We start from the raw sequence: 13,785 nt of genomic DNA, 5'->3' as shown, positions 1-13,785 counted from the left end.
TTGACTTAGTTACTTTGCATTTTTAACATGTGTTTTCTTTAGTTTTTTGAAAACCCAAGCAGTATGTGATAGTGAAAGAACAATAAAAAAGGTATATAGCCTCATAAAGGACAATAAAATGTTAAATTCTAGATGTTGATCTGTCTTTTAAAATAAGACTTAGTAAGGGCAAAAATATTTGACCTATTTTAAATGCCATTATTTAGTTTTTCTCTTTTGTAAATCAAATAATAAATAAAAGTTTTGTTTGTTGATAGAAATTGTTTCTAGATAACTCTTTTTGTCATGATTTTTTTTCTGCTTCTTAAACTCTATGGGTTGGTTGAACAGTTAACAAGTGTATTACCACATTCATATTTACCAATTACATCTTTCCGTATTATTGCTACAAAATATGTTTTAAGAGTAAGCCTTTATTCATTTGTTTATGTATATTTAAAAATTTTCCAAAGTAAAACGTAAAGTTAAAAAAAGAGACAAAACAATTGTCATAGAGGTTCAGTTTTGTTTTTCAGCAAACCACCTGTAAGTACAGCTGATATACTAAAGTAATAATTTGTGAGACAAACCAGTTCATCTTTAAAAATACTAATTTAAAAATGTGATTATTTGTGGGGTAAAGTATGTTGTAGCTGAATAGATTAATGACCCCATACAGGGTCTGTTAAAAGTTTCATATTCACCCTCCAGTTTCAAAACTCGAGGTTGGTTATTTTACAGCACGGAAACTTCACCTCCCATGAGGCGTAGCACCTGACAGGAAAGACGTCATCACGTCGTTGGAACCCTCAGCTGTCAGACTTTGGCCACCCCGGCGAAGGTTTTGTTAGCAAACTAAGTCGAACTGCTCAGCTTTTTCAAAGTTTAAAGTTGTGCACCTTGCTGCTAGTCGTTCTTTGAGCAAGACATTGGCGCACTAGACTTGCACTAAGGCAAATTGCCTACTTTTTTTTTTTAATCGCTGCTAGATCTTTGCACCCTCGAAGCAGCGTTCCTGAGCGGGTACAAGAGTAGATGCAGGGAGGGAGGGAGTAGAGAAAAAGGCAAAAGTCTTTGTGCTTCCCTTCCCCCTCATCAAAGCAAAGGGGAAATGTCTCTATCTAAAGCAGGTAAGGCTCTTTTTTGTATTGTTTTGCAAGCAGCTGCGCGTATTTTTGCCCTCCGCCTTGCTGGAAGAGGAGGAAGAACTTTAGCTAGCTTTGTGTAATGTAACCTTGCCAGGTGGAAGGCTAGCTAGCCAACATGTCTTTCCTGCTTTCTTTTTTTAATCAGTTCACAAAGTCTTCAGATATCCTGCTGCTAAATGTTACCAATGTTTGCTATCCCTGACTTGTTAATGGATAGTTTTATTATTTGTCTGGCTAAAGTTGCTCTGTTGAAGTTAGCTAAATATCTTAGAGTGTTTTTGTTCAACTTGAAATGTGAAGCAAATTTAGCTGGAAATCACTACGCTCTCTCTTTGATGCTTAGTAGGACCACAGGTGTTTTTGTGCTTTTTTTTTGCACACAATTTGTTCGGCGTACATTTATTTTAGCCTCGTGTTTATGAAGGAGCAACTTTATTTTTATTTTTCTTCATTCACGGTAATCTGGAATCAATGAGAAAAATAAGCAAACAAACAAACAAGCAAAAAAGAAAGAAACCACTCCTTGGAAAAAGAATCAAGGCTCTTCCTCTGCGTCACACATAGCGTGATTGTAATGATGTCAATTTACATTTCAAGTTCAGCGCTCGTGCTGTTACACAATCATAGCAGCGTTACCATGGTGGGCTGCACGCGCTGGGCGCCGCTCAGGCAGTCAACGCGGCCTGCCGTGGCAGGTTTAGGCTTGCAGCACCAATACCAAACGTTGTTTCCCTACTTGTTGATAGTTGACTGGCTGTAAGCACTCTGATCGTCACACAGGTTCTGCTGCTTTCTTTACTGTGCATTTTCTGCGTGTTTAAGAGTGTTTAGTTTCATTCAGACTTTTTTTTTTTTTCCTTTTGAGAGCCTTGAGATCTGTTAGTGCTGAGGCATGCTTAGAGATTGGGTTCTCCCGAACTGTCCTGATAGGGTGGTGTGGAAGATTATCTGCGCATGAGTCATCACTGTCTGTATATGGACCTGCTCTAAGGCTGGTGCTTCCTGATGGTGACTCGCCTCACAGCTATTGACACTTTGATCCCATGTACAATCCAGAAATTCTTGCTCACATTACGTATGTATTTTGGGTATTTTCCACTGAGCATTTAGTAAACTCAGAAGAATGCACACTCTTGTCCATACAACTCCCTATGTTTACTGAGAATTTCAAAAAATTATAAGTCAGCTGTTTTTTTTTTTTTTTTTAAAACACATCCCCACCCTACATCCTGCAAGGAACTACTGTTACTCAGATCCCTTTTTTTGGAAAATGATTATTTGCTGTCATGTGTTGAGTTGGTTGATCAACTTACCACAGCTGTTGCTGATGTCATGCGACCATTGTATCTGGTGAGTAGAGACGAGCCTGTTCCTATTCAGTATTAGCATGAGATCAGATGGGAATAGTATTTAGGCTCAGGTTACGGTGGACAATATAGCAAATATATATCACTTTAAGAAAAAAACAAACTTAAAGCACATCAGTAGTTGTAGTCATTCATGTGTCACTCTTACCAGTGTACTCAATGTCTTTTGCATTACCTACCTGTCAGGTATAAATTACAGTCTGCAGCCTGAACACACAATGCACCCAGCATTCATTCTTTTTTTTTTTTTTTTTTTTATGAGCAGATGAGATACTGCTCATAAGTGTGCCATGAGTATCTCAATGACTTTTTAATTTGATTAATTAAATGAAAAGGTCATTTCACAACTTTGACGAAACATTCAAAAGCAAACCTCTTAAGAATTGTACAAGTATTAGAAAAAAACTAATAAATTACATCACTGACACAGTAACTATAGTAAGATAATTCTGAAACCTCCAGGAGAGTAGGAAATGGACAAGTGGCTGTAGTTGTTGCATTTACATATGAAATTCCATATGAAGTTCAGAGAGCTTCTTAGTGTTTTCTGGGCCAGTGCCTGAAAAAAGTGAGATAAACTACTTTTGTTTTTCTGGGGGTTTTTTTTGTTTTTTTTGTTGCCCTGCCAAAAATAGATTGTTGCAATGCCTGCTGTCCAATACTTGTGATAAACTAGTGACAAGTCAAGCAGACAAAACAGAACAATTCAGCAACATCTAGCTAATTGTTTACTTCCTTTCCATTAGCTGCTGGGTGAGAGGACTTGTAGTGAAGACAAAAAAGATCTTGAAAAGCAAAGCCTTCCTTGTGTTGGTTTTAATACCAAAAGTAGAGCTGCACAAGGAACTTTCAGTGCCATATGGTGGTTAAAATTTCATGCTGTACTTTTAGTGCCATCTACTTGCATCTGCATCTATACAATCACTGAACAACCGTATCCTACTTCAGAGCTCCTTTTACATGAATTAATTACTGCATCAGTGCAGCGTGGCATGGACATAATCAGTGGACCAACACCAGCAGATGTCATGGCACTCTAAAAATTGTGGAATACTGTTTAAACTTTACACTGGACTTTAAGCAATGTGAATTCTGTGCCTTTCCACAATTCTTCCATATTTCCAAATGAAGAAAAGATGGCTTTAGCCAACTGAACAACAGTCCAGTTGTTTGTCTCTTTAGCCCAGATTAGAGGCTTCTGACATCTGTGGTTCAGGACTAGCTTGACACAACTGATGCTACATTTGTAGCCATGTGAAGGATTTGTCTATTTATAGCATCTCTTAAAGCACTGGCTCTGGTCTCAGTCCTCTCCTCCCTCAAATTTCTGAATAAATTTTACTAAATGATTATGTGAAGTCTGTTTTCATCCCTGTTGGTGGTGCACCTTTTGTGTCACACATTTTCTTGCACAGTGAATGTGTTTTTTATATGAATATATTTTCACACATAAGTCTATTAAAATAAAACAGCTTCTTTATCAGTGACTATTTGTGGCTTATCCTCCTGGAGGAGGGTGTCGATGACTGTCTTCTGTCAATGATTGTGAAACCTGCTGTACTTGTGAGTTTTTACACATGCAAGCCATAATCATGAGACTTACAAGAAATAAAATCTTGGAATTTTCAGTGAATAATAAATCTATATTTCATACTTTGCATATTTTTAATTTGACCAGCTGGATGGACTAACTGACATAAATGTCTGCATCAGTGCTGAAAAGCTGAAGCGCTAGGACTGTAGAGGGGATTACTTGTAATGGCGAGGAAAGAAAAGTGTCAAAAGTATTAATATTCATTTGGGCTGCATGATGAATTTGTCAGCATCGCTGTCTTGCATACAGAAGATCTTGGGTTTAAATCTATCAGGGCCTTTTTGCATGGAGTTTGCATGCTTTCTTACATGCATGGGTTGTTCTGGGTCTTGGGCTTCCTCCCACAGTCCAAGGACATTCATATGGGATTGTGTGGTCCCATCAAATTGCCTTTAGGTTCGAGTTGGTGTGTGATTGGTTGTTTGTTGTGTGTATGAGCGTTGCCATGTCCTGTGACGGGTGACCACTGGAAATTCACCCTTCTCTGCAAACCCTAGAATGAGTTCAGACCCTGAAACTGTCTCTTGTCGTTCCCTCTAACATTACGTATTAACTATGAGTACAATAAATTATTAGGTTAATTAACTTTAAATTATATTTTTTATAATCCTTGTCTGTCTTAAATTTAGATGTTGATGATCATACAATCTTAACAAAGTCTTAATTTAACTGACTGAAACTTGCAGAAATCCTTTAGGTAGCATTGCTCTGTACTTCTGAAGGTTTTTTTTTTTTTTTTTTTGATAGATTTTTTTGCTGTTTTAATTTTTGGCCTTCATCCAAAAAAGTGTTGCAAAATCTCTGTGATACAACTAACATCAGGGAAGAACAATGTGGTCTGCAGATTTATTCAAAGCATTCTTTGTATTTGTGATTATGATTAAACTGACCATTTCAAAATTATTAAAAAAACATTGCTGCATTTTAGCTATAAATTTGCAACTGCATCCATCTAAAACCCTCATAGTAACAAATTCTACTCTAAAAATAAAACATTTCCATTACCAGCAAAGGCATCTTACTGCGACCGTTACACTCAGTACTGCAACTGTGCTGCTGAAAAGGATCCAATAATTGCATTCGATCAAATTTCAAATTGTAAATGCATCATTGATGAGTAACAGACTAATTGTGGAAAAATATTTTGGACATCCAAGGTAACAATTCTATAAATTCTCATGTCGGTATCTCACCCCTCCCACCACAATAACAATAAACAATACAGCTATAGCCAATTTCTTTTGTCAGCTGACTTACAATTCAAGCATACACTTGGAGCTTGTTGCAGAAAAGCTGCTGTCTTTGGATCGTCTACAAGCTGCTGATACTCACTGCAAGAACACCAATACTAAAAGCACTTGTCAGATTTTTAAATCAAGAGATTTGAGTCGGATCTGAACTCAAAAATGCTTGATTGGAGCATCTCTAACTGTGTGGCTCGGGTTTATAGAGCTGAGTTCTTCCAGCAGAAAACTGCAGTGAGCTTGGCCTCAGTTTGCCCCTATAGGACTGCATGCAAGCCAAGTGAAGTGACATAATTTTTCCCAAAGGGTCCTGACAGTTGTTTTGAGCGGATGTCCATTTGAATCGGCTGTTAGTCATATCCCTATCCATAGCTTCGGCTGACTGTTTCCTCGACACGCCAGGTGCTGAGGTTGCTGCCTTAGAAGAGATACTGTTTCTAGGCCATTAATATTTTACAGTAGGCAAGTAGGTATTTAGAGTTTATAGTAAATGCATTGAAACATTTAGTAGTCTTGTGGAAAAAAGTTATCAAAATCCTCGCCATATCTTCATAGTATTTTAATTTTGAATTGCATGTGCAAAAATCCATTTGTTGTTCAGGTCTTCTGGAGCCTTTGACTGCTCTTGCTTTAATCCCACACAGAGGAAATGTAAAATCTATTTTTGCCTAAGCATGTGTGAGTAAATAACACTCTCTCTCTCTCTCTTTCTCTCTTCCAAATGAAACTTACCGTAGTCTGTCCGGACACTGTGTACTTATTTTAGGCTTCCAACACAAAACGGATGTGTCTAGGTTTCATTGGTGGTTTGAGATATCTAGAATCTGTGAAAAGAAAAAAAATCACTTCCCTTCCAGCTTATTGTAGTAAGCAGGGGTTTACCCACACATACTTCCTCCAAAGCAATGTGCTGTCACTTAGTCAATGGGAAATGCAGTTCTACAATAATCACAATTACAGTTGTGCATTAGTTTGACTTTAGACGGCAGGTCCTAAATGTAAAGCTTCATGCTTTTCTGAGAAGAAATGCACACTCTTATCAAGCGTGTGTGTGTGTGTGTGTGTGTGTGTGTGTGTGTAGCAATGAGCCTGGTTTAATTTTATTTTTTTTTTTAAATGAGCCGTTTGTGTTAAAATGATGCAATCTGTTCAGATTTCCCCATTGGGGAGAAGCACACTAAACAGATAATTAGTGTCAAGGAAACTTGTGGCTTTCTTCCTGACGGGCTGCCTGCAGGCTGAGTAGCTGTGTCATCCTGGCGGAGACTCGCGTTCACTTTTGGGAAGTCCCACAGGCTTCTGGTAAACGGTGTTTATGAATGGATTGCTATCACTCATTTAGCACAGGAAAGTCTCAAAGCCGCTCACATTAACTTACAGTGCTTAACAAACATTAAAAAGGGTGTATTGTTGTGAAACGTGTGAAAAGAGAACGATAAAATGAAGGATGATGAAGGAAAAAAACAAAGCAGAATTACTTTTTTTACTTGAATAAAAAAAAAAGCTTGTAAGAGAGGAAGGCATGGTTCCCTTTCGCCTACCTGCCTTTTACTTCACAAAAGCTGACAGTGACTTTCCTTTTAGATAGGAGAGCACATCAATTCCAATGAACAGTTTATGTAACTGTGACTTCAGAAGAACTCCAAAAGAATATAGTGACATTGTTTCTGGTTACATTAGTGTGGATAAGTGATCAAGGCATTGCCTGGTTCTAAGCTCTACATTTGCAGTTTGATGTAAAACAGTAATTGTTTTCATAAAGTGAAAAGCATGCAACGCTGCTAGACAATGTAATAATATTATTATTCTTTGTTTCATATTTTGGCACATGGTAAAAAAAAAAAAGCAAACACCTGTTTTTGATTCTTTTCTTGTGCAACATTTAATATCTTTTTCCTGTTCTGCTTTTTGGAGAGTAACATGAATATAACTGACTGGTATTAGCCAGTTAATTTGTTGGGCTATCAGCTCAGATAGGCTTTCGGTAGTCTGCTTCTTAACGGATAATGCATGTTGCTTATAGCAGTAACTGTTATAATAAAATGGCTTCACTTAATAGTATTTTTCACCTCTGGAAATATTTCCAGTTGATTTGAGAGAGAAGTGTAGTAGCTCTCTCTAACTGGAACAATGCCACATTTCAATTTGCTCCAGGTTTTCTCCAACAACTCCTCTTAATGGCTTTAATTTGCACAATGGTATGATGGCAAATGTTTATATTTTTTAACCTAATGTTGTAAAAGTCAATATCCCTTGATACCTGTAACTGTACCCTTTTGAGACAAATACCAAGACTCATTCTGTTGAGGAAAAAAAATCAGTTTGGAGTGACGTGGGTTTTAAGGCTTTGTAAATAAAAGGTTTGAGAAGCTTTTTTATTAGTTAGCCAGGGTTTGTAAATAGCCAGCTTATGGGAGACTTTTGCTACTTTTGGCTTGGTTAATTATTAAACATTTATGTTAGTGCTGAGATTATAATGTTTCCTTTACCTTTTGTGTCTTTTTAAGGTAGGAAGAAGAATCCGGGGCCGAAGCTGCCCATAGGAGCATTTTCACCACTGCCCCCTCAAGCTACAGCGTAAGGCCCTTTTCTTTACACCAGCAACACCAGAACTGTGGAAAAGCTCAACAGTTCTGTTTGACCCATTCTCTGAAAATGGAGAGATTATGGCAGAACTGCAGAGTTACCAAGACACTTCCAATAAAAGTGAAATTTTATTGGATGTCCTTGCAAGTCCAGCACTCTGACTGTGCAGTCAGTCACATTTTAGTGATTTGAATCAAAATCTGTGTTTGTGGACACACTTTAGGGTATTTATCAAAGAACAGAGGGATAAGAAAAAGGTGTTGAACTGTAAATATTTCTTATTTTGTGCAAGTGGGGGCTAATACTTTTGAAAAACACCGTATAGTTCTCAAATTTAATATGGTCGGAGGCAACAGATAGTCGGTAATTTATTTCATATTTTGCCGTTTTCTGTCTGCAGGCCCCCTCGAGACCTTGACTCTAGAGCTTGTGTCACAATTGGAGATCAGGTAAAGTTGCATTTTCCAACATCCTTCTCTTTTGTTTGCTTTCTGTGTTGAACATGTGGCGTTGTAACATTGTGCTGACTCCTCCATATAGAACTTTGTGGTGGAAGCAGATGACTTGGAGCCAATTGAAGAGCTGGGAAGGGGCGCCTACGGAGTGGTGGACAAGATGAAACACGTCCCCAGTGGTGTGATCATGGCGGTCAAGGTAGACAAGGAAGCTGCTCGATTTATTTTCCTTTTATTTACTTGCTTTTGAAACACCGTAAATCATCAGATTTCAGACTTGTATGGGCTAATGTAGAGCTATAAATGCAGGTTTTGAAATCTTGTAGTAAAGTTTGTGCTGCTTGTGTCCTCAGAGGATTCGCGCCACAGTTAATAGTCTGGAGCAGAAGAGGCTTCTGATGGACCTGGATATTTCCATGAGAACAGTGGACTGCTTCTATACTGTGACTTTCTACGGTGCCCTTTTTAGAGAGGTAACACCTATTACCAGATATTAAGTAAATATTCCAAGGATATTTGGTAATGGAAGTTTATTAACTCGAATATTTTTCAGGGAGATGTTTGGATCTGCATGGAATTGATGGACACGTCTTTGGATAAGTTCTATAAAAAGGTTTTTCAAAAAGGCCAAACAATTCCCGAAGACATCTTGGGCAAGATCACAGTAGCAGTATGTTTGTCCTTTCAAAACCCCATTCCACCTGAATAAATATGCTTCACAAAATTAGCAGAAATCTCAGCATTTCCTTTTATAAAATTACTCCACAGATTGTCAAGGCATTAGAGCATCTGCACCATAACCTCTCAGTGATTCACAGAGGTAAGCAAAATGAAGATCTGACTATCAACGATAACAGTTTGCAGCCCCAAGGTGCTCCATCATTTGTCAACTTTCTTATGTTCTCAACATCTGCTTCCAGATGTGAAGCCCTCCAATGTCCTGATCAACGCTCAGGGCCAAGTGAAAATGTGCGACTTTGGCATCAGTGGCCACCTGGTGGATTCTGTGGCCAAAACGATGGACGCAGGCTGCAAGCCCTACATGGCGGTAAGAGATGGAGGGGCTTGAGGAGTAGGAATGAATTGGACATCACCTATTGGTCTAGTGTCGCAATACTTCCTAAATGCTAAATTGTTAAAATGTATAACTCGTATCAAAATACAAAGGTAGCTTCAATATGAGAAAAAAAAACAAAAAACATTTTTGCTATATTTTCAGCCTGAGAGGATCAACCCTGACCTCAACCAGCAGGGCTACAGTGTCAAATCAGACATCTGGAGTCTGGGCATCACCATGGTGAGTTTTCAAGCTTTGAAAAGCCTCATCTAATTACATCCAGTACAATGTGATACGATATTAACCAAATGTTGTTTATATATATACACCCTGTATATTCTTGCTCTCAAAATATATTGCTTAGTGTGTCATAATAAATCGTGCCTTGAAAAAGTGCCCATACCATTTGAATTTTTTTTTTTTATTTGTTATATTGCAACCACAAACTTTTTTTGTAACATACCACTATAGAGCATCACATATCTGAAAAGTAGAAGGAAAAAATCCCATTAAAATACTTAAAAAAATTTTAAGAGTATGAATACTTTAGCTAGACGCTGTACTGCACAAAGCTCTCCATACTTGAAGGTTTGTTGACAATTCAGTAATGGTGAATCATTACTGAAAATAAATGACTTTTTTTGTGTTGCTGTCCTTAATACATGGCTTACAGTTCGATAGGACTCCTGCTTTGTCATTTTTTTGATGACTTCTACCCCATTTGCTATATAAAGCTTTTGCTTTAAAACATGCATTAATATATTTCATATTCTCTGTAAATAATCCCCAAAAAATCTTGCTGAACCAGTTCAAAACGCATAAAACATATTTACTTAATATGCAAAAACACCAATGAAGTGACATTGACCAGAAATATTTAGTCTCAAGTCACCTGAAATAGTTTTGGTCTCGGATTACAATAAACATTATTGACTCATTCACAAAAAAACTTGACTTTACAGCATGTCATACAGCCCTGAAATTCATCAGAAACTTGAAGCAGATTTCTTCTTGCCTCCATTTCCCAGATCGAGCTGGCCATTTTAAAATTCCCCTACGACTCATGGGGCACCCCGTTCCAGCAGCTCAAGCAGGTGGTGGACGAGCCGTCTCCACAGCTGCCTGCAGACCGCTTCTCCCCTGAGTTTGTAGACTTCATCTCGCAGTGGTGAGCTTCACGCCGCCAGTCGTGACCGCACTCATTTCTCTTTTGTAGTTTAATAGAGAACGTAAAGACTGAGAGGCCCAGCAGGGGTCAGTGTTTGCTCTGTGATAAATTGAAGAAATTCAGGTTTCAGCGCTTATTTTTGTTTGTATCTGCGTTTTTAAGATGTTTCTCATTTAAAACGTAACGTACAAATAAATTGTTACATTTTATAGTTTGAAAATAATTTTCCTGTCTTACAGCTTAAGCAAGAAGCCAGATGAAAGGCCAGCCTACACAGAATTGATGGTTGGTATATTTTTATTTTGCTCGCTATAAATACAGCACAGTCACTATCTGGTCTTCGGTGTCTTCCTTGTTTTTGCCCACAAGAGGTCAGACTTTTCCCATTAACCCACCAAGAAAACGTTTTGTATTTCACAGTGTCTGTCAGCAAAATAAAACATTAAGTCCTGCCTCATTTCCTAACCCTTTATTCTTCTGCAGAAGCACCCGTTTTTCACCCTCCATGACGCTAAAGAGACAGATGTGGCCAGCTTCGTCAAGGTCATCCTGGATGATTGATGGGCTCACTCCAGGCTCCACCTCGTCAACCTGGGCGGGACCTGTCATCAGAAGAACCAATGGCCCCACCTGCTCCTTTTTTTTTTTTTTTTAAATAAGTAAAGAAGAAAAAAAAAACCTCACTGGAATGATGGACTCTCGTTCACCCACAGGATGGGAGGGTAACTCAAAGACTGACAGCAGCTCTGGACAGGGAGAGCGGTGGTAACGTGAACTTTTATGGTCAACTGGAGAGGTTCCATTCATTCCTCTAGGCTTCCTGTGTGAGCAGCTCTCCCACCTGACAAAATATGAACTTAATCAAATTAGCTGTTTTAATCCTATTTTTTTATTTGCCCCCACCCTCCATCTCTCTTTTCAGAATGACAGAGCCAGCCCATTATATGTTTGTGAAATGTTGTTGATGAATTTCATATGCAAAACCAACAGTTAACCTGTATGTTGCTGTGTGCTGAAAGCTGTATTTGCGTATTTGTTATTCTTCCTCATAATACAGATTTTCTTTTCCTTTTTTTTCCATTTTTTTTTTTTGATACTCTTTGTGATTGACAAGTGTGAATACTACAGGACTCGACCCTACCTTGTGTGATCCACTTCTGCCATGATGTGATTGGTCAGAGCAAGGGCTGCAGCCTGTGGGAGGCTCTGGGGCCGAGTTAAAAACTGAATAAAAATGTCAGAGGGTCACCTTCTGGGCAGGCCGAGTCATTCCTGGAGCACCCGATGGTGTGAATGTAAAGCATCCCATATCAACTTCTATCAGAGGCTGTGACCACTCTGTATTCTTCGTCTTTCTCGAGTATCAAAGAGTCAGCTCCAGTGTTGTGATTGTTACTACCTGGAAGTATTCAGGGTTTGCATAATCAAGCTTAAAGCTTTATCTCCTTCTACGTGCCATTTCGCAAGTTGTTCTAATGAAAAAAAAAACAAAAAACTGCATTATTAGTTTGTATTTTGTTTCTACTTGTTCTGGTTTGGATTTTATTTCATCAATATTTCAACGTTTTCTCTGCCTGTGCCCATGTTTCTGTAGTCTTTTTGGAAGAGGCACTTGTGTGTTTTTTGTGTTTTTGATTGTTTCAAAGAGCTTATTATGCCTTACAGAGACGGTGTGTTAGGGAAGTAATTTATATGCTGAAGATGTAAATATTATTTCCTTTTTTTAATGTAACATGACACTGTCCAAAACTGTCACAGTGTAGCTGAATGGTAATCGTTGGTATTAGTTTGAATGCAGTGTGATGGATACACACAGACCGTACTCATATGGCCAGCTAAATATACATCTTTTAGGACTGATGTGCTGTCGAACTCCACTGCTCAGGTTTTCTGTGTTTTCTTCTACAGTATGCAGAGATTGCCTTGTTTGGAAGGTGTTAGTTATTTCTGTCAGATCATACATACTATGCAAAGGCAGTTTTGCTTCTCAGAATCTGCAGAAACCAGTGAAAGGACAACAGCGGTCTGTGCTTCGTCTCTCTGTTTTAAGTATAAGGGAAAGCTAGCAACACTTTGGAAGCTGCTGTTCTTTAACTCCCCCTCCAATTCCTTTCCAGTTGGCCTCCTTTAAATGGCCAATCCCTTATATATAAAAATCTTTTTTTTTTCTTTTTTTTTTACACTGATCACAGTAAGAATGGAACACTTGCTCTACCTCTTACTCCTTCACTCTGTTTGCCACCTTTTCACTGGGTGGCGCTGACAAACTTGAACTATGGAAAGACAAAAAAATAAAGGCTTTATTGTTCAGTAAAGCTGACAGTAACCGTCATCATTTCTGCTTTTCTTGCAGGGCATTCAGGTATACCCTCGGTTTTTCTTTTGCAAAAATTATGTTTTTGCAAAAGAGTAAGGTGACATTTAAAATAAAAGTGTCTTGTTTGCCAATACAAATATGCAGATTACAACCTAAAACTTGCCTTCTGTAGTACTCATTCATTTTATAATCCCACTTTTCCCCCCAAAATACTGAAATATAATTACAATTGTGAGCTTGGAACTTTCAAACCACTACATATTTGAGATCAGATGTTTGATGACCAAATTGATCAAATAAAGTTTAAAGGGTTTCTATCAGATCAAAGAAAAAAAAAAGGTTCATCGGTAAGAATGAACTTATTCATCACACCTGATACTATAAAAAACATTAATAGTTGCAAGATATTATACCTAGTAAAAGTTATCCTTGTATAACTGAAACTCTACTTCAGTAGATATAAAGCCTTTATTTGATCATTCGTTCAACACCCCACAGCTGATTACTAACTAACTAATAACCTTTTGTTCACTATAGCGAATTACCGATTTAGGCCGTGTAAACCCTAAAAACGACACGTGATTGTATTAGGTTAGCAAACAAGAAGGGTTGTGGAAACCCGGAGACCTCCAACGTGGAGTCAAGTTATAGGTGAAAGTTTTAAATTGTCAAGTTATATTTTTCTTACTGCAAAAACTACATATGTTGCATGATTTCAAGTGTTTGTTGAAGCTGAGTGGTAGTAGCAGTCTAAAAGCTGTCAATCCACACCAGTTATTGTTGCCGTTTACATAAAGCGTGCTTATGTAAGTCCACAGAAGTCAATGCACACTTCTTGGTGGCTTGTTGCTGCTCTTCAGGGCGTACAAT

The 13,785-nt window shown here is 38.1% G+C and overlaps 1 protein-coding gene across 1 annotated transcript; it reads left to right on the top strand.

Annotated features, from left to right (window-relative positions):
- The first annotated feature begins 764 nt into the window (after window positions 1-764).
- Window positions 765-12,913, top strand: LOC106920063 (dual specificity mitogen-activated protein kinase kinase 6-like). Its single transcript, XM_014990861.2, has 12 exons — window positions 765-1,109; window positions 7,840-7,909; window positions 8,319-8,367; window positions 8,459-8,572; window positions 8,727-8,846; window positions 8,927-9,043; window positions 9,142-9,193; window positions 9,294-9,421; window positions 9,593-9,670; window positions 10,459-10,598; window positions 10,838-10,883; window positions 11,082-12,913. Exons 1-12 carry the CDS (start codon window positions 1,091-1,093, stop codon window positions 11,157-11,159), a joined length of 1,011 nt encoding a protein of 336 aa, XP_014846347.2. The 5' UTR covers window positions 765-1,090; the 3' UTR covers window positions 11,160-12,913.
- The last annotated feature ends 872 nt before the right edge of the window (window positions 12,914-13,785 follow it).

Source organism: Poecilia mexicana, unplaced genomic scaffold (genome assembly GCF_051168715.1).
Source record: "Poecilia mexicana isolate PSO_F unplaced genomic scaffold, ASM5116871v1 scaffold_8, whole genome shotgun sequence".
In the NCBI taxonomy this organism is placed as follows: domain Eukaryota; kingdom Metazoa; phylum Chordata; class Actinopteri; order Cyprinodontiformes; family Poeciliidae; genus Poecilia; species Poecilia mexicana.
Note: the sequence above shows the minus strand (reverse complement) of the source record. Positions and strands in the feature narration are given on the sequence as shown.